General features: G+C 43.2%; 1 protein-coding gene across 1 annotated transcript in view; it reads left to right on the forward strand.

Annotated features, from left to right (window-relative positions):
- The first annotated feature begins 5,449 nt into the window (after positions 1 to 5,449).
- The window catches only part of PDE11A (phosphodiesterase 11A), a 423,445-nt gene continuing 405,558 nt past the window's right edge, over positions 5,450 to 23,336 (forward strand). Inside the window, exon 1 of the mRNA NM_001205422.1 lies at positions 5,450 to 6,337. Within this exon, the coding sequence (NP_001192351.1) occupies positions 5,450 to 6,337 (888 nt within the window). The remainder of the gene's footprint in view (positions 6,338 to 23,336) is intronic.

The raw sequence follows: 23,336 nt of genomic DNA on the forward strand, positions 1-23,336 counted from the left end.
TGATTAGGAGACAAGTTTAGGCAACAGAAGTTCATTGGCTTCAAGAGGTTGGTATTGAGTTCTGGATGTAGAGGTGGGATGGAACCAAGGGCAGATCAGAGGTTGTACTTGGCTGGTGACTTTGGAGGACTTAGATATCTGCTCTGAATCTCAATTTCCACAGGCATGAAATGAAAGTGGAGTATTAGATGATCTCTAAGGTTTCATCCAGTACTAAAATTTAATGGGTCTGCTTTGGAATAACAAAAGTTACCTTGGAAGTAACCCAGTGCTTTGCATGTTGCTCAATAAATGCTGATTGATGATGACAATGATAAAGTAATGAATACTCAGATCAAGTTATACTTGAAAATGAGTTATTCTTGAAAGGAATAGGAAGGGGAAACCCCTTGATCTACTCCAGTGAGGGCTGCTTGGTCAATATTTCTAGACTGGTGGAAATATAGAATGGGAAGGAGCCTGCAGAGTTTCTCCCTTGAGATGACTGATCTATCTTCAAAAGATATCATATCTTTTCAGGGTGAGTACCATAGAGGGTTTTGTTGACTGCAAATGTGGATGTAGGGTATATTATAGACAGTTCTGATGGAATTAGCAGGGAGCAGAAGAGGGCAGGATTATACAGAAAATTCTTTGGAGTTATAGCATCCAGTATGTCCTAAAGAGACTTCCTCAGGGTTCCATATTGGGCCAAGTATTTTTCCTTTGCCCCTCCAGATATGACTCAGATCCTGCTCTACTCTCTGCCCAGTAGGGATGACATATGGATTCCATCAACAAGCTCCTAACCTCTAGCTGGCTCTGGTCAGGACAGGAGAGACGGGGAAGAAGGAGATCAAGTTATTTATTCCTGGTATCTCCCTCCTTTGAGGTCAGCTTGAGCGGTCCATGTCATTTGACCGCTGCCACTGCTTCTCTCAAGGCTTAGTCAGTCCGCAAGCCTCTCTCCTGCTCTCATCAGGTCTAGGGGAGGTGACTTCTCTGTGGCTGTGAGTCGCAGTTCCTTCACTGTCACTGTGGCTTACCTATGTACTTCCCCTTTGTAATGAGTCCCTTTGTGAATTTACCCTCTTAGAATTACTTCGAGTGCACTCTGTTTCCCGCTGGAATCTTGACCAGTGCATACACTGTTCTACAAATGGAGCATGACGAGGAAATGCAACTGGGGCCGTGTTGCCACACATCTTACTGTGTCACCCTCCACCACAGCCTTGGACCATCTTAATTGCGCTGTCTGCCACCTTTGCATTGTCTTCCTCAAACTGACTCCTTTAGCGACTTCATGAGCCAAGCAGAGAATGAGGCTCCAGCCAATTCAAAACCCAGCCAGAAATGCTCAGTTTTTCCCCCCTACCATTCCCAGTATTCTACGCCCACTCCTCTTGGCAGAGGAGACTGAGATTCTCAATCAAAGGCAGAGGTTTTGTCTTGGTCTTCTTTTGTTCCCAGAGCCTGGAACATAATACATGCTAAGCAAGTGCTTACATAATGAATACGTGGAAGATGGAGTCGAGGAAATGGCCATTTATTAAGCTCTGTTTCCAGGCAGCCCAGGGGTGGTCTGCTTCTCTCCCTTCCTTGAAGAAGCTCATTGCTTTTCTTGCCTCCTTGCACAGCAGTGCTGCTCTATTCTCACCAGTCGAGTGCTGGTAAATGGCTTTTGTTGTTGTTTTAATAACAGCTTTAATGAGATATAATTCACACGCCACACAATTCTTCACCCTTTTAAAGTGTACAGGTCAGTGGTTTCAGTATATTCACAGATCTGTGCAACCATCACCACACTCAGTTTCAGAACATTTTGTTTACTCCTGCAAAAACCTTATACCCATTAGTGGTTCCCCCCCGCCCCCAACTTTCCTACATCTTCCCTTGCCCTCACCCCTTGGTAACCACTAGTCTATGGATTTGCCTATTTTGGACACTTCATATAAATGAAATCATACAGTATATGGTCGTTTGTAAGTGGCTTCTTTCTCTTTGTACAAGGTTTTCAAGCTTCATTCAAGTTGTAGCATATTTTAGTACTTCATTTGTTACATATACATTTTTTCCACTGTATGGGTACACCACATTTTATTTATCCATTCATCAGTTGGTGGGCAATTGAACTGTTTCCTCTGAATTCTAGCAGGCATTTAACAACTAGCAATCGGGGGCGGTGGGGGGTGGGGGAAGTCCTGATTCATAGCATTTGTTGATTTCATGGTGTAAATACTCCCATCATGGCTGATTGCAAGCTACATGATGTCACTGAACATGAAGTTGGAGAGATGCTAAAACAAGCTCTTGTGAGCCCCTGCAAGCCAGCTCCAGCGTACTACCCTGATCATCTTTACTGTTAAGTCTCTCAAGTTACCAGAGACGTGGCCATACACTATTACTGTGTGGGTGTGTGTGCTCAGTCACTTCAGTCATGTCTGACTCTTTGTGACCCTATGGACTGTAGCCAGGCTTCTCTGTCCATGGATTCTCCAGGCAACAATACTGACCTGGGGATGGAATTGCATCTCCTGCGGCTCCTGCATTGCAGGCCTGGGAAACCCCATTATTATCTTAGGAATATAATAGTGATAATAATAAAAGTAATACAACAGGGTACTTTATTGAGCATTTTATTTGTATCAGGCACTCTGTTAAGAACTTTACCACTTTTAATTCTTGAACACAACTCATCCCCTTAGCAGTCTGCAGCTCCCAACTACCAATATTCTATGCTTGCTTCACTGTCTCCTAACTGATCTCTCTGCTGTTTCATAAATGCTCCCAACACATTACATCTCACAACTTCCACACCCTTCCTCTTCCTGGTACACTCTTTTCCACAGATATTAGTGTAGCTCATTTCCTCATTTCTACCAGATCTCTATTCAGGTAGAGACCTTTTCACCACCTCATCGCTTTATTTAATACTTTGCCAAGTTTTGTTTTTCTTCATTGCACCTATCACTGAAATTCTGATTTTGTATACAGTTGATGGGGGCAGGAGGAGAAGGGGATGAAAGAGGATGAGATGGCTGAATGGCATCACTGACTCGATGGACATGAGTTTGGGTGAACTCCAGGAGTTGGTGATGGACAGGGAGGCCTGGTGTGCTGCAGTCCTGGGGCACAGTCATGGGGTCGCAAAGAGTCGGACACGACTGAGCGACTGAACTGAACTGAACTGACCCTTGAACAAAGTAGGGGTTAGGGGTGCTGACCCCTGTGCAGTTGAAAATCTACCTATAACTTATAGGTATCTACCTATAAGTTATAGGTATGTCTGTATCAGTGTTTCTGCACTCATGGATTCGACCAACCCCAGACTGGGTAGTACTGTAGTATTTACTGCTGGAAAATAACTGTGTATTAGTGCACCTGCAGTTCAAACCCCTGTTGTTCAAGGGTCAACTGTATGTATTTCATTTGTTGACTGGCTGCCTCCCCAGCATAATGTAAGCTCCATGAAGGCAGGGTCTTTGTCCACAGTTGCATTCCCAGTGCCAAGGCCATGCCCTTAATCACAGCACTAAGCTGGGATATTTGGAATTTTTTAACAAGTGCCTCTCTTCTCCCTCTCTGCTCCTCCCATGGCTGTCAGAGGAATGTTTAGAGATCATTCTGCGCCAGCCCCTGCATCTCTGTTACCAGCAGAGCTAGGATTCCCCTGACACAGGTGGGAGACAACCCACTGATGTGGCTGAGACTGTGCCTCACTCTGGAGCCAACCTAAGTAGATCTGCACCCTGGCTCTGGCACCACCTCACTGTGTGTACTGGGTACATTACTCAACTTCGCAGAGTTTCCCATCTTTAGAACAAGATAATAAGAGTCCCCACATCATAAATTTGTTGTGAAGATTAACATGTTAGTTTAAAGTGATCAACATAGCAAGTGTGGTTTTCGCTGTGAGGACATCATCTGGAGTAAGCTTTATTTACTGTGGAGGTCACCTGCATGTCCCGCCACGTGGAAGCCCCATAAAAATGTCACTACCTGTTTCCTCTGCAGCTGGTTGCTGGCGTTCTGTAAGAGCTTGTCTAGATTGTCCTGCTGTCCCAGGGGACTGGATGGTTCTCCATCTGCTCTTGTTTCTCTCAAGAGGAGACCCTTGGGCTTCAAGAAGGGGTCGTCAGGCTGGGTCTCTTTGCCAGGAAATTACCCAAGCTTAGCAAGTAGGTTGGAAAAGGCCCAAGGGGAACCTGGTGTCATTCTTAGCCTAACTAGCAGAGACTAGCCAGATCTGGAGAATCCATTGGGCTGGGGAAAGAAAAGCCTCCTACAGAGAAGAAACCTTTACCCACAGCCCTTGGATACTGAAACTAAAGGGAGCCTTGCCTTCCTTGCCAAACTGAGTGGAGAAAGAAGGAGATGGCAAGTCGTTCAGGAAAAGAAGAGTAGGCACCCTGTATGCAGGACTGACTTGGAAGGAAGCCCCGAGGCCCTTGAGTCTACTGTATGCTCAGGCTAGGCAGGGTTCCAAATCCAAGGAACTGTGTTTTACAGCCTCCTTCCGTGTACCACCCTCCTGTACCCAACCCCGGGTCCATGAATTTGGTTAAAGTCATGAATTGCTCAGACGGGGAACTTCATTTAGTAATTTCTGTAAATCCAGTTCCGTACTTATTTACTGAACACCCACAAGGAGCTGGGCAGTATTAGTGGGCAGTCCCAGGAATCCTAGGAGCCAAGAATCCACAGTCACATCCCAGAAAAATAATCCCCCTGTCTCTGAGCATCCTCATTTCCTCGGAGTCAGCGTCTGGGTCTGATCCCTGCAAAACATAAACACTTCCTAGTACTTGGGCTCCCACTGGGCTCCCGCGGGGCCTCCGTGAAACGCTGGAGGATTGAGGGGCGGGGAAGAGGGAGCGCTGGGGCGGTAAGGAAGGAAGGAGAGGGACAGAACGAGGTGCGTCTCCCCTCTAATCTTGTCCCAATCAGGACTCTGCGGGTCGTGTTCCCGGGCGCCGATTCCGCCGGCCAGACTCTTCCAGGAACCGCCTGGCCATCCTGGCCGGGGACTCTGGCGGGGCTGGAGCTCGCGTCTCCCTCCTCCCCCCCTTCTCCTCCCCGGGGGACCCGCGCCTCACTCAGGGGCGTGTCCTGCCCTACCTCGCGTCCACAGTGGTCCACTCATCCGGTACAGGCAGCCGCGGCGGCGGCGGCAGGCGGAGCGAGAGCCGCGGTCGCTCGGGTTTTCAGCGCGAGCCGTAGCCGCGGCAGCAGCGCCGTGAGGACACCTGTGCGGCGCACAAGTAGCAGGAACGGGGTGTGGGGTTCCTGCCAGCCGCCGTCTGAGCCCGAAAGAAGGGGCGCCTCCCAGCCCCTTGGGATTCCACTGGTCTGCAGAAGCTCGGGGCCGGGATCCTGGTGGGGTAGCCATGGGCAGGACCAGCTAGAGGCCGGAGCAGAGACTCGTTTGGTCCCAGTGTAGAGAGGCAGAGGGAAAGCTGAGTCTGGGACCATGACGGCCTCCCGCCTGGACTTTGGGGAGGTGGAAACTTTCCTGGACAGGCACCCAGAGTTGTTGGAAGATTACCTGATGCGGAAGGGGAAGCAGGAGATGGTGGAGAAGTGGATGCAGAGGCACGGGCAGGGTCAAGGGGCTGTAGGCCCGAGGTCCACCCCGGCCGCCAGCACGAGCGGTGGCGGAGGCAGCGGCAGCCCTGGACCCGACGGCTCTGCCAGCAGCCAGCCCACCCCGGGCGGTGGGGAGTGTAGGGGGGGCCCCATGGGTCCCAGCTGGGCCAGTGGCAGCCGGGGCGATGGGAGCCTGCAGCGGAGAGCTTCTCAGAAGGAGCTGAGGAAGAGTTTTGCCCGCTCCAAGGCCATCCATGTGAACAGGACCTACGACGAACAAGTGACCTCCCGGGCCCAGGAGCCCCTGAGCAGTGTGCGGCGGAGGGCGCTTCTCCGGAAGGCCAGCTCCCTGCCCCCAACCACCGCCCACATTCTCAGCGCCCTGCTGGAATCGCGGGTGAATCTGCCTCAGTACCCCCCTACGGCCATGGACTACAAGTGCCACCTCAAAAAGCATAACGAGCGACAGTTCTTCCTGGAACTGGTCAAAGATATCTCCAATGACCTTGACCTTACCAGTCTGAGCTACAAGATCCTCATCTTCGTCTGCCTCATGGTGGACGCAGACCGCTGCTCTCTCTTCCTGGTGGAAGGGGCGGCTGCTGGCAAGAAGAGCCTGGTCTCCAAATTCTTTGATGTGCATGCAGGAACCCCACTGCTGCCCTGCAGCAGCACAGAAAACTCAAACGAGGTGCAGGTCCCTTGGGGCAAAGGTATCATTGGTTATGTCGGGGAGCATGGAGAGACGGTCAACATTCCTGATGCCTACCAGGTAGGACTTTGCATTGTCCCCTTCCAGAGCCCCATTGGTCTGGGAGCCAAGCCTTCTGTTACCGTTTGGCATCCACAAACACATTAACTTAGATTCTTTACTGTATGAATTTTGCTATTTAAATTCCGAGTTTAGATTAGTTTGAATATTACTATACCTTCTTTGATAGAATGGTCTTTTACTAACACTCAGTGGCTTGTGGAAAATTCATATAACACATAGGGATACATTTTTGTATCCAGTAATACCTCATGTTTCTTTGTCAAGATACCTTGTCTTTAAGAATATCAGTGTATGATTTTAGAATGCATTTTTTTAGGTGCTGGAAAAAGATGTCTACTCCAGAATTCCAGTGTTAGTCTGAAGAAAATGGGTATATTGGTGTCTCTGATGTCATTTGGGGACCATAATGCATTTCATTCTCATTCCAGATTGGGAGGGGATCAAAGTGCCTAGCTATTTCCTTAGCCCCTTCTCTTACATGAGTTCCAAGGTAAGGAAGATGAAGAAAAGAGGAGGAAAGTCAAGGGAAGAATGGGCCCCTGATCCATTCATGCCCTTTTTTTTTTTTTTTTTTAGCATCTATTTTGACTGCTTCTGTTGTGGAGTTGAGAGAAGTTGGACAAATTGAAGAGTTATTTAGGTTTGAATCTAGCATTATCTGCAGTGGGCTCTTGACCGAGCATGTAGGTTTTTAGTTTGTGAAGCAAATGAAAAATGGATAATTTTCTAGCAATTCCAAAGGCAATAAGCATGGTGAATGTGCTGGATTCAGGTACAGAAGGAAGCCCATCATGCTGTTGTCTAGTGTTTCTAAGCCTTTCATTTTCACAGTGATTTGAACTTGCTATTAGATCATGGTTCTGAAAGTCAGTCCATTCTAATTTCTTCAGTATCACTTCCCTGAACATAATGAAACCAGATGCCACTTTCTAGGAGACTTCTTTGGGTTGGTAATAATGGACAGTTCTATTCCTTGGTCATGAAAGTTTTGTTGTCATTTGATGAGCACTTCTAGTTGTCTAATAAAGCTGCAGGTTTTTCTTGAGTTTGATGCTGTTGCTCAGAGTAGCAAAAATGGTGGGAAGGACCCTAAAAGTAAAATTTTTTCTGTTTCATCTGAAAGTTGGTAATATTAGATAGAAAATTGAGGAGCTTATCTTGAAACCAAGTTTCTTGTTTTTGTGGGATGTCTATCAATATCGTGTTTTAATGTCAAGGAATGCCTATCACAATACCATTTTTGTTAACTTGTTTACTGATTATATTCATTATTCATTATGTCCTTCTTAAAGACTTTGATCAGTTTAGGACAAACAAGCAATGGGTGATCTTTAATAGGTATCTATTTCTCTATAACCCTAGAAAACCATGGGAAGAAATAAAAACATTTAATAATTGAAATGTTGAAGATTCTGTAAAAAGTTGAACAGTCACAAACTTTTCTTTCTCATTATTTCTACATCCTTATTGTGTGCTTGGGTGGAAAAAAAATCCCTTCCTGGTAGGATGATGCTTGTTATAGCCTGGAATTGCAGTCTTTTCTCTCTATTGCTTTTACTTTCTTGTTATTCCCCAATTGATTTTCTCCCATTTCTGTAGCTTTTATTTTTTACTCCCTTCTGCTAGCTCCTAACTTGTATTTAATACTGTTCATATATACTGTCTTCTCTTCAATAGCATAATTCTCAGCTTCCTCAGCAGTTAACTTGTCTTCCTGCTGCCTAGTATTTTGCTAGAGGTGTTATCACAGGCATAGAAAATCAGGCTTTCAGAAGCTGATGTTTCTTCTGGGCCCTACTCTTATTCTGAAGACAGAGGGTAAAGCAGAGTTGCCTTTTAATGTTGGAAACTGACATTGAGAATGAAGAGTTCTTTTTACCTTCCCTGGGTAGTAATGATGGCTGTAAAGACTGGGTTGGTGGGAGAACTGGCCAAAGACAGGAAGGGAAAGAGTTATAGAATTATAGGGTTTGAGATCTTGATCCACTCCTTGCTTAGGAAATTTCTCTTGTCTTTCTCCATTGGTTTCTTTCAAAATATATATTTTTGACCTGGTGTGTTTTTCTTCATTTTTATTTCACTACTTTTCTTTGATAAAATTTTTTTTTTTTCTTTATTATGGTACACTAGTCACCACTAGTGTGACTCTGGGAGAATTTTGTGATTTCTGAGTCTCAATTTACTCATGTGAAATGGGAATAATAACACCTCTGTAGTAAAGATCCAGAGAAGGCAATGGCACCCCACTCCAGTGTTCTTGCCTGGAGAATCCCAAGGATGGGGGAGCCTGGTGGGCTGCTGTCTATGGGGTCACACAGAGTCGAACATGACTGAAGTGACTTAGCAGTAGCAGCAGTAAAGATCATTGTTTTGAAAATAAAGTGAGATGCTGCATTAAAGCCCCCCCCCGCAACAGTACCTGGCACATTTCAGTTATTCAGGAAATGGTAACAGTTTATGATGACAACAATGATATCTGGTTTACTAGTGTTCTTCTTTTTCCTCTTTCTCTCATTTTTAATTGTTTTTCTTCTTATCTGGGGCTGAGATATGAACTCAGCACATATTGACCAGCCTTATCTTTCCCTAAGTCATACTCCACCCTTAAATTAAATATTTTGGAACTAACTTTTCATTCAAGGAATATGGAAATGTCTACTCTTTCACCCCCTGCTTAAGATTACTCTAAATATGATTGAAAAATCTTGACCATATCTTATCCTATCAAAAGTTCTACATTTTGTTCCTTTTAGAGCTCATGCAATTTAAAGCTTTTTATAGTGTTGTATTAATATTGCATCCTTCCCAAGTTATAGTATTTTCACTTATCCTTTCCATTTCCTATTATAGATTTCTCTTAATGAAAACTGAAAACCTTCCAAATGCATGTTCTCTTATCAAAATATTGTCATAATTCTGATCATATATGTAAACATCTTGAAGTTCCTATGTGGAAATATAACTATCCTCTCTGATTTTTTGTTAACTCTATTTTTAAGACATTTCTTGCTTAGGTTCAACTAGTGTGCTTTTTTTTCTTCAGGAGATGAACTTATCACATGGGGTTTGAAAATTTAATTATTTAATAAAAGTGATGATCCCCTTAGAGGTTCAGAATGTGGGTGAGAGAAAGGCACTGAAAATGCTTATGAAATTATGATAATAAGCACGGCACCCTGAAGTCAAGAGTAGACTAATGAGGTACTAAAGTTGAGTAAAAGTTTTGAAAGCAAAAATACTCCTTAGTTGATTTCATTATTTTTCATTACTTTCCTCAATTAGTCCTAAAAACAGACTTGAAATTAGGAGACAAAGAATTGCAAATGAAAAAAAAAATTCCTTTTACATATTCAGTGTAGCTCACAGTGACTGCAAGCTACCTTTTCCTCTGTCAGCTATAAGTTATTAAACAACCCACTTTAATATAGTAATGAAAAATTGCCCTCAAGAGGTTGAAAATAAGAGCACTCAAATAACAGGTGTTCTCTTTGAAGTAATTCTAAGCACTCAGAGTATAGCACTTTAAACATTAATAAAAAGTGTGAGATGATATTTTAGTTAGTGTTGGTAATGATGCTACAGGTGTTTGATAGGCTTTGGGTTTGAAAAACAGTCAGGATGTTTTGTTAGATGAGCTGAGAGGAGTAAAGGGGATGACGCAGAAGGGTTACAGGTGTGCCAGGCTTTCAGAAAACCTGATCTGTTTACACAACAGATGCATTTATTCATCAGTTCCAACAAACATACACTGAGTGCCTATTATACCTAAGTCCAAGCCAGGGAGCCTGTGAGTGTACAGAAGCAAGTACTTGCTTTTTTGCTTTCCAGGTACTTCCAAGTACAAGGTTGTGAACTATTCATGAACAAGTAATGCCAAGCGGCACTAAATAAATGACACAAACCGAATGGCATTAGTCACAGAGGAGAATGGAGTCACACTGTGACTTGGCTCATTATAGAAGACTTCATGGAGGAGGTGTCATTCAAACTGGGACAAGGGTTAGATTTCACTGTTGGAGATAGTTGTGGAGTAGGGAAAGGCATCCAGGTACAGCAAAGCGACCTCAGCACACGCACAGTAACGGGCAACCCAAAATATGTATAGAGGAGAGTGTGTGCTTTAATTTGGCCAAAGTATTGCACATGCTATAGGATGAGTATGCAAAAGCAGGGTGACGGCAAAGGAAAGAATCTTGAGTACCTGACTAAAGAATTTGGGCTTCCCTAACAATAAGCCATGGGGCTTCCCAGACGGCTCAGTGGTAATGAATCCCCCTATTAAGCAGGAGACATAGGTTTGATCCCTGAAGAAGGAAATGGCAACCCACCCCAATATTCTTGGAAGACTGGAGAAGGAAAGACCCCCCTCAACTCCCCAACCAGAGAAGAAAATGGCAACCCACTCCAGAAGTCTTGTCTGGGAAGTCCCATGGACGGAGGAGGCCGGTGGGCTATAGTCCATGGGGTCACAAAAGAGTTGGACATGACTTAGTGACTAAACAAAGACAACAGTAAGCCACAGGAAGCGTTTGAGACCTTTTTAGCATGGTCAGAATGGTGTTTTGGGTAACCTGGTGGCAGTGGCTGAATGGATTGAATAAGGAGAGGCTCAAAACTGTGAAAATAATTTGGAATCTATTATGATGGCATGGTGGAGCCAGATGAACTACTGCACTAAAGCACGAAAAGTAGGAATAGCAGCAGAATTATGTGGGGATGTCCTGCAGGTGTGAATTTGGGCAAGGAGAGAGGGAAGTCAGTGATGACTCAGATTCTACACCTGGGAAATATGGAGACGGGTAATGCTGTCATTAAAAATAGAAAGAGAGGCTTGAATGAGTAGAGATTTTAAGTGGAGCCAGCTACATAACTTGTGGAGCTTGGTACAAAATTATTAAGCAGGAGCCTGGCTGGAGGTGGAGAAGGCAATATTGCCTTCCCAAGGGTCTGCTGCCCCAACCCCCAGCACATGTGTGACCCTCAAGTGGTTTCAACTTTCATGCTGAGAAATTCTCAGTACCTGGCCTGTGAGCGAGAGGCCCTTTTGAGTTGCCCGCTGAATGCGTCGTAGAGCTGCCAGCTCTGGGTGGGGATGACCACCGCCTTGTTCCTCTTCATGATGGAGTGGGGCATGCACCTGACCCTTGGCCCATCCCACCCAGACCCCAGCCAGGAGCAGAGGGCAATGGCCAATCAGTTGGGCCTCACCTCCAACTGCTTGTGGCTTCTGGTCTCAGGGCAGGGCTGACCAGGTGTATACTGGGCGGGGTTTGGGGTACCAGGCAGTAGGAATCAGTGGCCAAGAACCAATCCTAGGCAGGCAGTGGGGTGGGAGACTGACTGTGAGCTCTGGACTCATACACCATTGTCCTAGTGGACTTCATTTACAAAGCATGACTTCAAAGATGAAATTATTGAGAATTTCACACAGCCACAGCATTAAACCTCAAGCAGGGAGCCCCCATGCAATTGCACCGGTTACATGCTTAAGAGGCCAGCCCTGATTCTGAGTCACACTGAGTCTTAGGTGGAAGAGTTCAATTTTATTCCAGTCTAGTGTTTACTGCTTTTGTATGGCCTCAGCTCCATCCTAATTAAATTCTGTGCTGTTTTAAATGCCCAAATAGTGCTTTTCTATTTCTGTGTTTTTCATCCTTTCTGCCAGGATGCCTCTTTCCCTATCTTTGTTCATTCAGGTCTTGCTTTGCCTTCTCATGATGTAAGAAAGGAGAGCTGATTGCTTCTCCTTGAAGAGACAAAAAACCAAACAAAAAATTATGCAGAAAGTTATATTTAAGAATGCATTGTACTATACTGCTATTATTAACACATATAAAATAATAATAAAGTGATATATAATAACTCCTTTTCACAGAATTTCATTGTTCACTTTATTTTAGAATAATCTTCATTGAAATAAATACATTTAAAAGTGTTTGGTTTCAGAAGGGATCAACTTCATGTGTATAGAATATTCAATGGTAAATATGCTTCATTTCCTGATAAGCCAGTGCGGACCAACATGGGTCTACAGCCCTGTGATTGAGTTGCTGAGATTTGCTCAAAAGGCAGATGTTCATCTCACCCCACACTAGAATTACAAAGGAATTTCATGAAATCTTGTCTCAGCTTTCTACATGGTGTTTTAAAAATTCCCTCAAGCCGATAACCATGTTCACTAGCCCAGAACGAGAATTGATTTTGTGTTTGAAGCAGGAAACATTTGCTATTTCAGCTGCTCTTCCTGACAGACACACGATCATGATAAACACAGTGACAAATAGCATTTGCTGCTTTGAACATGAGGAGAGATTACAGAAAAGTACAGTTCCTACAGAATCATGGAGAGGTAATTTAAGGTTAACTGAATTTTTTTTTTTCCCAGCCCATAAGCTAAATGTTTACTAATCTGACCAATTTATTTTGGTTCCTAAGGTTGGGGTCACCTGTTTATTTACAAGCTGGCTTAATTTGGAAGTCAGCGTTTCATGTTTAATATAGTGTTGAGGAGTCATATGAAGCTTTCCACTGAAAAAAGCTTTGAGTTGTTTCATAGGAAAGTCAACAAGATATTTGAGTCCATTACTTGCTACTTTAGTCACTTATTTTAAGGGTGGTTTGCATTTAACCACATTCTTTTGGAAAGAGGAATTTGAATCATAAAAGAAGTAGTTTACTCATAAATAGTGGGTTGGATTTCTAATATTTTGGGAGAAACTTTGGTTTCCAATCATTCATAGGCATTCAGGCTAAATTTATTTGTTTATTTATTTATTTTTAGGATTAAAATAGTAAAGAAATTTTCCTGGTGTAAAAAGGTGTTTATTTTCTATAACTCCAAGAGTTGTTTCAATGACTGAATAGTGTTTCACACATTAATGATAAATTCTGTTTCCTTTCCTAAAATATAGCTTTAGGCTGTTGCAAATTTAGTTGAAGAGATCATTTCCACCTGAGTGAAAAAAAAAATGAGGAACCTTTGAGATGTCTTTTTAGGGTATCAATTTTTAAAAAACGTAAACGTGATAGAAGGGAAACGGAAGTTCTGCTGTTGATTAAGAAGAACTCTGTTTATGGAGCGCTAACTAAGGGCCTGGCATTAGCTATTGAACAGGCATTGCCTCTTTTAATCCTCTCAACAATCCCCAGAGGTAGCTATTACCACCCGATTTTATAGAAGAAGAAACTAAAGCTTGGAGAGGTTAAGAAATTTGCTGAAAGTCACTCAGCTGTTAAGTGAGGGAGCTGGGATTCAAGGTGAGGTCTTGGGACTGTAAAACCTTCATGCCCAGGCACTCTTAGTGTAGTCTCTGCTGACCATTGACTGTTGTGTGTATATTTCGGTCTGTCCCTTTGCCTTTTCTTTTTCTCCACCCATTTAAACATTTAAATTCTCTCATCCTTGAAAGCCCATCTTCACGAAACTCTTTCTGATCCCTGGCCCATCCCACCTGAACTGGATATAGTCTCTTCTTGCTTTGAACTTCTGTAATGCTTTAAATCATGCTGGGCTTGAGGAAGCACAAGCTGGAATCAAGATTGCCAGGAGAAATATCAATAACCTCAGATATGCAGATGATACCACCCTTATGGCAGAAAGTAAAGAAGAACTAAAGAGCCTCTTGATGAAAGTGAAAGAGGAGAGTGAAAACGTTGGCTTAAAGCTCAACATTCAGAAAACTAAGATCATGGCATCCAGTCCCATCAGTTCAGTTCAGTTCAGTCACTCAGTTGTGTCTGACTCTTTGCAACCCCATGAACCGCAGCATGCCAGGCCACCCTGTCCATCACCAACTCCCAGAGTCCACCCAAACCCATGTCCATTGAGCCGGTGACGCCATCATCCAACCATCTCATCCTCTGTTGTTCCCTTCTCCTCTTGCCCTTAATCTTTCCCAGCATCAGGGTCTTTTCAAATGAGTCAGCTCTTTGCATCAGGTGCCAAAATATTGGAGTTTCAGCTTCAACAACAGACCTTCCATTGAACACCCAGGACTGACCTCCTTTAGGATGGACTGGTTGGATCTCCTTGAAGTCCAAGGGACTCTCAAGAGTCTTCTCCAACACCACAGTTCAAAAGCATCAATTCTTTGATGCTTAGCTTTTTTTATAGTCCAACTCTCACATCCATACATGAACACTGGAAAAACCATAGCCTTGACTAGACGGACCTTTGTTGGCGAAGTAATGTCTCTGCTTTTTAATATGCTATCTAGGTTGGTCATAACTTTCCTTCCAAGGAGTAAGTGTCTTTTAATTTCATGGCTGCAGTCACCATCTGCAGTGATTTTGGAGTCCAGAAAAATAAAGTCAGCCACTGATTCCACTGTTTCCCCATCTATTTCCCATGAAGTGATGGAACCAGATGCCATGATCTTAGTTTTCTGAATGTTGAGCTTTAAGCCAACTTTTTCACTCTCCTCTTTCACGTTCATCAAGAGGCTCTTTAGTTCTTCTTCACTTTCTGCCATAAGGGTGCTATCATCTGCATATCTGAGGTTGTTGATATTTCTCCTGGCAATCTTGATTCCAGCTTGTGCTTCTTCCAGCCCAACGTTTCTCATGATGTACTCTGCATACAAGTTAAATAAGCAGGGTGACAATATACAGCCTTGATGTACTCCTTTTCTTATTTGGAACCAGTCTGTTTTCCATGTCCAGTTCTAACTGTTGCTTCCTGACCTGCATACAAGTTTCTCAAGAGGTCAGGGTCTGGTATTCCCATCTCTTTCAGAATTTTCCACAGTTTATTGTGATCCATACAGTCAAAGGCTATGGCATAGTTAATAAAGCAGAAATAGATGTTTTTCTGGAGCTCTCTTGCTTTTTCCATGATCCAGTGGATGTTGGCAATTTGTTCTCTGGTTCCTCTGCCTTTTCTAAATCCAGCTTGAACATCTGGAAGTTCACAGTTCACATATTGCTAAAGCCTGGCTTGGAGAATTTTAAGCATCACTTTACTAGTGTGTGAGATGAGTGCAATTGTGCGGTAGTTTGAGCATTCTTTGGCATTGCCTTTCTTTGGGATTGGAATGAAAACTGACCTTTTCCAGTCCTGTGGCCACTGCTGAGTTTTCCAAATTTGCTGGCATATTGAGTGCAGCACTTTCACAGCATCATCTTTCAGGATTTGAAATAGCTCAACTAGAATTCCATCACTTCCTCTAGCTTTGTTTGCAGTGATGCTTCCTAAGGCCCACTTGACTTCACATTCCAGAACGTCTGGCTCTAGGTGAATGATTACACCACCATGATTATCTGGGTCGTGAAGATCTTTTTTGTACAGTTCTTCTGTGTATTCTTGCCACCTCTTCTTAATATCTTCTGCTTCTGTTAGGTCCCTACTATCTATCCTTTATTGTGCCCATCTTTGCATGAAATGTTCCCTTGATATCTCTAATTTTCTTGAAGAGATCTCCAGTCTTTCCCATTCTATTGTTTTTCTCTATTTCTTTGCATTGATCACTGAGGAAGGCTTTCTTATCTCTCCTTACTATTCTTTGGTCCCATCACTTCATGGCAAATAGATGGGGAACAGTGGAAACAGTGGCTGACTTTTTTGGGGGGGGCTCCAAAATCAATGCAGATGGTGATTGCAGCCATGAAATTAAAAGATGTTTACTCCTCCGAAGGAAAGTTAGGACCAACGTAGACAGCACATTAAAAAGACAGAGACATTACTTTGCCAACAAAGATCCATCTAGTCAAGGCTATGGTTTTTCCAGTAGTCATGTATGGATGTGAGAGTTGGACTGTGAAGAAAGCTGAGTGCAGAAGAATTGATGCTTTTGAAGTGTGGTGTTGGAGAAGACTCTTGAGAGTCCCTTGGACTTCAAGGAGATCCAACCAGTCCATCCTAAAGGAGGTCAGTCCTGGGTGTTCATTGGAAGGTCTGTTGTTGAAGCTGAAACTCCAATATTTTGGCACCTGATGCAAAGAGCTGACTCATTTGAAAAGACCCTGATGCTGGGAAAGATTAAGGGCAAGAGGAGAAGGGAACGACAGAGGATGAGATGGTTGGATGATGGCGTCACCGGCTCAATGGACATGCGTTTGGGTGGACCCTGGGAGTTGGTGAACAGGGAGGCCTGGCATGCTGCGGTTTATGGGGTCGCAAAGAGTCGGACACAATTAAGTGACTGAACTGAACTGAATGCTTTAAATATGCTTCTTTCTGAGTACATAAGTGACTACTTGACTGCGAACTAAATATCATGACTTTTTTCATTCACTGTAGTGTAGAGCCTAACACAAGGTTTTCTATTCAATTGAATAATTATCACTGACACCTCCTTATATGGTTAGTTCAACCACCTCTAAGCAGAAATTTTAGCCTATTCAGCCAATATAACTAATATTATTCAGTGAATGTGGACAGTTAAACCAGGAAATTCATTTCCTAAGCACATCTTTTAATTGTTTGTACCTTATTTTATAGATTAAAAAAATAGGAGCTTATAAAGCCTAGGTAACTGGTGAGTTATCTGAACTGCTTTTCTGCATTAATTGATTTTTATGTTCATTGCTGGAACCAGCCCCCATCTTCTCATCCCTCCACTGTTTGTTTGTTTTCCTTTTACTTCATTTCATGTGGAGACCGTATTATAGAGAAAGTGGACTGCCGCTGACCAAATGATAACAACAAGCAACAGCCTACTGCCAGCTTCTTCAAAACAAAAACAGGCTGAGGCATGACTGTTCCAGCTAATTGAACTTTCTACTTTTCTATGATTACCTCATTCATAAGAAATGAGGATGACAGAGGCTGAGATGGTTGGATGACATCACTGACTCAATGGACATGAGTTTGAGCAAGCTCTGGGTGATGGTGATGGACAGGGAAGCCTGGTGTGCTGCAGTCCATGGGGTCTCAAAGAGTCGGATATGACTGATCTGAACTGACTGACCTCATTCATATAGTATAACTTATTGAAGATAAAACACCCCTTCCAGGATTAGATCTTGAAAACATTAGGACTTTTTCTTTGAAAATATTTTCAGATATGGGGGATTATATTGACCAACCTTATACTTACTTATAATGTGCTTATGGAGCTCTTTATTATATTGATCAACCTTTCAGGGTTTATTGATTGCATATCTTATGTTTCATATACTCAAAAGGTCTCAAAAAAAGTCTAACTTCTGAGATGATTGCATTTTACATCCTACTCTTCCCAAGATGTAGTTATTAGATGTCCACTGGGCATGTCCAAGTGGAAGCCATCTCTTTCCCTTCTGTTCCTTCCAGTTATGTCACCAGTAAATTTAGCTGTTTGCTACACCTCCTCCTCAGCCCTCCTGGTATTTAAGGGTAAACAGTACAGCTACACTTGCTTTGTAGAAATGAGCTGCTACTCCTAGATCTGAAGAGGAGGGTACAACTACCAGAGTCCTGTGGGAGTTACAGAGCTCTCTCTGTGCTTTCCCACAGGGCTGGGAGAGGAGCTCAGCCACTGGCAAACCATGACCTGGACCAGAGGGGCCAGAGGAGCATCACCTTCTCACACCCTCTCTGGCCTGCCATTGCCACTCATTGGTTGAACCCAGGCTTGGTTGAGACAAAGGGAGCCCTGGTACAGTGGGTCATAGGAGTCAGCCTCCTGGCACAGGACAGGGCAGTGGAAGGTGGCAAGTGCATCTGGAGAACCAAATGGGGACTATCCAGAGTCACCAAGGATATTAGTTTATTCACCAGGGATGTAAATGTGTAGGGAGGCCAAGTCAGGTAGGAATAGCCCTCATTGAACGCTGAGTTTCATGAGCCTAGAGCACAGAGATTGAAATCCGTTGAAAACAGTGTGGAAATGCTCTCTTTGGTGCTCTTATTCTCTCCAAGCAGTTCTGGTTACTCCTGATGTCCTATTTCCCAGAAGAAATCCTATAGGAGGCAACCTGGGCCAAAGACACTCTCAGGGAAGAGATGACATTGGTCTAGTTTATGGAAGCTCTTCCCTGCAATGCCTGATTAATCCCATTTGTTTGAGAATTGAATTCTTAGATCACTGATGGCTTTGTTAAACTGTAAGCCACATCAGAGTGTAAGAGAACATGTTCTAGACTTGGCGACAGGAATCTTGGATTCTATTTTCAATTCTGCCCTAGTTTTTTCAGTTATAACATAAAGATAAAATATTCAGATATGTCTACCCCATATGGTATTTTGTGATATAATCATTTGATTCTAATGAGATAGTAATTGGAAAGCATATTCAAAAGGGTAAAGTAAGAAATGTAAGGCTTTATTAATATTTTTAACTGCCAAGTCTAGCAACATTTGTTCACAGGGCCTCACTCTGCTAAGGACCTTGCACATAAAAGAACTTGGACTTAAAACATGGTAGTACCTGTATCTGCTGTATTTTCTTTCTTTTTTCATTTCTAATTTGCTCCCATCATCTTATTTGTAATTAAAAAACTTTAAAACTTTATTTTTTAATTGGAGGAAAATTGCTTTACAGTGTTGTTTTGATTTGTGCTGTACAACAATGTAAATCAGCCACAATTATACATATATCACCTCCTTATTGACCCTCCCTCCCTTCCCTCATCCTACCTTTCTGGGTCATCACGGACTACCGGGCTGGGCTCCCTATGTTATATAGCAACTTCTCACCAGCTATCTGTTTTACACATAGTAGTATGTATGTTGGAGAAGGCAATGGCAACCCACTCCAGTGTTCTTGCCTGGACAATCCCAGGGATGGGGGAGCCTGGTAGGAGGCCGTCTATGGGGTCGCACAGAGTCGGACTCGACTGAAGCGACTTGGCGGCAGCAGCAGCAGCAGCAGCAGCAGCAGCAGCAGCAGCAGTATGTATGTCAATGCTACTTTCTCCATTCATCTCACTCTGTCCTTCCCCGACTGTGTCTGCAAGTCCATTCTCTATTTCTGTATCTCCATTCCTTCCCTGCAAATAGATTCATCAATACCACTTTTCTAGATTTTATATATATATATATATATATATATATGTTAATATACTATCTTTCTTTTGTCTTTCTGACTTACATCAGTCTGTATAACAGGCTCTAGTTTCATCTACCTCATTAGAACTGACCCAAATGCATTCTTTTTTATAGATAAATAATACTCCATTGTATATATGTACCACAACTTTATCCATTCATCTGTTGGTGGATATCTAGGCTTTTTTTCTTTCTGTATTATTGGTATTCTTGGCATTTGGGACATTAATCCTGGAGAGACTGCCCCTCCGAGGGTTAGCTAATACCTGGTCATAGCAAATGACTTCCCTTTCAGTGCACTTTTGATATGTAAAGCAACCAATCCAGAGCCCACCTCCCCAGATATCTCTTTTACAAACTCTCACCAATAATCTATTAAACCAATAACCCCCCACCCTAAGTCACTGCAGGATCAAGTCTTGGACAACTGGGAACCACCTTAGGGACCACCCCTATAGTCCAGAGCCTGTTGACTTACTCAAATCATCCCCTAAACCTGCCTTGCCCACTCCTTCCAGAGAGAACATCAATAAAGATGCTAGACTATGCCCTACCCTCTCTCCTTCTGCTCTGGACTGACTCTGGTCCATCCTCATGTGGCCCTGCCTGTCTCCTAGTTCTAGGGATCTGGGAGTATAACCCTCTTCATTCATGACAGTTGTTTTGGTATCTGCATGTCTTACCATACCTGATTAAGGTGAATCCTGGGCACATTTTAACACACATAGTGCCTGATGCCTTATACACAGGTAATGATTACTTTAAAATATATAGCAATCAAATGCTTTAAATGAATATTATACTGTCAAGATTTATGGACCATAGTACATATTCTATATTGAACAACCATAAAAATTTGTGTTAAATTTTTTTTCACAATTGATTAGTATGTTTATTTTTCTACTTTTGCCTATGCCAAAGTTATCCACTGGATTTCTAGGCAATAAATTCTCATGTGAAATCTCCAGATTGATCATTTGTAGCTTTATTCTAAAAATCCTAGGGATTTGACAATATTTGAATCCACTGTACATATGTGCATGCTACTCTGACTCTTTGTGACCCCGTGAACTGTAGCCTACCAGGCTCCTCTGTCCATGGGATTCTCCAGGCAAGAATACTGGAGTGGGTTGCCATGCCCTCCACCAGAGGATCTTCCCAACACAGGGGTCAAATCTTAATGCATCTCTTAATGCCACCTGGGAAACCCCTACTTGTGAATTAAATAAACCCTAGCATCTGACATTAAAGGGTAGATGAACATTAAATCTCACTTCTTGTAATCAAGCTAGGTAGAATCTATGACGTAATTTTAAATGTGTTGACTATTCACTAAATAAAAGATAGACTTTATCTTGTGGTTTTTTTGGTTAGGACTTGTGTTAATTTTAGTGCTATGCATTACCCTTTTTGTACTTTTGCTGCATATATTATTTCGTCAGATTATCAGAATGTTTTAACCTTTATTCAATTTAAAAAAGTTACATGGTACTCATTTTTCATTTAAATGACTACACACAGTTTAAATGTCAAAACACACAGCTAACAGTTTTTATGGGTATTTGGCAACTTAATGTGCATGATTACATATTTAAAGTTTTAATAACGGCTGTGATGGAATTAAGAACTGTAGGTTTGGGACCTTGTGGAAAAGATTAGCCCAGGGTTGCTAAGGAAACCAATCTAGATTTCTATTCTTTTCTGCATAGAGTCCTCTGGAAAAGTGAAGCTATAACCCTGTCTCTGATGGCCACCTTTATGGAGTAGCCACTTTCCCCCTTAGCCTCTTCCTCCTTTTGCTTTCAGAGCAGCACTCAGTGATGGAGTGTGCCCTCTGTGCTGTGGTCAAGTCTGACTTCTTTTTTTCACCTTCGAGTATGAGTCTGGGGCCAGATTCTTCTCTTATTTCCTCTGTTTGGAGCACTGGCTTTGAAAGCCCAGGCCAGCCACAGCCTGGAGACCTTTTATCATAGCCTGGAGACTCTCATGGAGCAATGCCAGGAGGAGAGGAGCCAGGGGCAAGGAGTGTGCCAGACATTGACCAGGCAGGCAGAGGAGTGCAAAATCTCTGGAGAGGAGGCTGATGGTGCAGCTGGGAGCCCAGGCATCTCTACCTTCTCTCATTTGTCATCCACATCTTAAATGAGCAAATGAGAGGAACAGCTTCTGCTGATTTGGTCTCTTCTTGTTACCATGCCTGCTGTGAGTCTCATGGAATAGCCAGAAAGGAACCGGCGCTCAGGGAGTACCTACTAATTTAAAATAGAAAGGGCAGGAAAACATTTTTCCACTTCTGAATTAATCAAAATGAGATCTACTATGTTAAATTAAAGAATGAAAAGATCAGTTGAGCAAAGAGGAGCCACTGTCGTCGTAGGGATGTTATATACTTAAGATCTTGGGTTTCTGTTAAAGAAACAACCAATTTTATTCTTTAGAGATTGCCTCAAAATAATTAGGATTGAGCATTCATGTAGGTAGAAATATAACAATATTAATCATTTCTTGTAGTGACCTTGTGTGTATGATTTAATGCAGGATTATATGGATATAATTTAATGCAAAATGATATGAAAAAATATGAAAGTATAAAATGAAATAGATGTGCTTTCTCTCTAGCAAGTGAAGCCAAAATTGACTTCCAAGCCACTTCCTCTTTCTGCTCCTGGGTGTTGATCTGACCTTCCTCCTCAATGCTACTTGAGCACCGACCACAGCATCTTGCACATAGGGAATATAGTAGGTTCTTTGTAAATCATATTTGAATGAATGGAAGAGATGTTAGTACAACCTTTATTTAATCTTAAGGGTGACATGCGCTGAGGGGACCACTATGTCTGTTCGGGTGGCACTATTGACATTTTAGACTGCATAATTCTTTGTTAGGGGGAAGAGGGCTCACCTGTGTATAGTAGGATGTTTAACAGTATCCTCCGTTTAACTGTGGCCTCTACCTGCTAGATGCTTGCTTGGTCTTGACAACTAATAATGTCTCTGCTGCTGCTGCTGCTGCTGCTAAGTCGCTTCAGTCGTGTCCGACTCTGTGCGACCCCATAAACGGCAGCCCACCAGGCTCCCCTGTCCCTGGGATTCTCCAGGCAAGAACACTGGAGTGGGTTGCCATTTCCTTCTCCAATGCAGGAAAGCGAAAAGTGAAAGTGAAGTCGCTCAGTTGTGTCCAACTCTTCGTGACCCCATGGACTGCAGCCTACCCAGCTCCTCCGTCCATGGGATTTTCCAGGCAAGAGTACTGGAGTGGGTTGCCATTGCCTTCTCCAATAATGTCTCTCAGTTCAGTTCAGTCACTCAGTCGTGTCCGACACTTTGTGACCCCATGAATCGCAGCACGCCAGGCCTCCCTGTCCATCACCAACTCCCGGAGTTCACTCAGACTCATGTCCATCGAGTCAGTGATGCCATCCAGCCATCTCATCCTCTGTCATCCCCTTCTCCTCCTGCCCCCAATCTCTCCTAGCATCAGAGTCTTTTCCAATGAGTCAACTCTTTGCATGAGGTGGCCAAAGTACTGGAGTTTCAGCTTTAGCATCATTCCTTCCAAAGAAATCCGAGGGCTGATTTCCTTCAGAATGGACTGGTTGGATCTCCTTGCAGTCCAAGGGACTCTCAAGAGTCTTCTCCAACACCACAGTTCAAAAGCATCAATTCTTTGGTGCTCAGCCTTCTTCACAGTCCAACACTCACATCCATACATGACCACAGGAAAAACCATAGCCTTGACTAGATGGACCTTTGTTGGCAAAGTAATGTCTCTGCTTTTCAATATGCTATCTAGGTTGGTCATAACTGTCCTTCCAAGGAGTAAGCATCTTTTAATTTCATGGCTGCAGTCACCATCTGCAGTGATTTTGGAGCCCCCCAAAATAAAGTCTGACACTGTTTCCACTGTTTCTCCATCTATTTCCCATGAAGTGATGGGACCGGATGCCATGATCTTTGTTTTCTGAATGTTGAGCTTTAAGTAGACTTTTTCACTCTCCTCTTTCACCTTCATCAAGAGGCTTTTTCGTT

This window comes from Bos taurus, chromosome 2 (genome assembly GCF_002263795.3).
Source record: "Bos taurus isolate L1 Dominette 01449 registration number 42190680 breed Hereford chromosome 2, ARS-UCD2.0, whole genome shotgun sequence".
Taxonomy (NCBI): Eukaryota; Metazoa; Chordata; class Mammalia; order Artiodactyla; family Bovidae; genus Bos; species Bos taurus.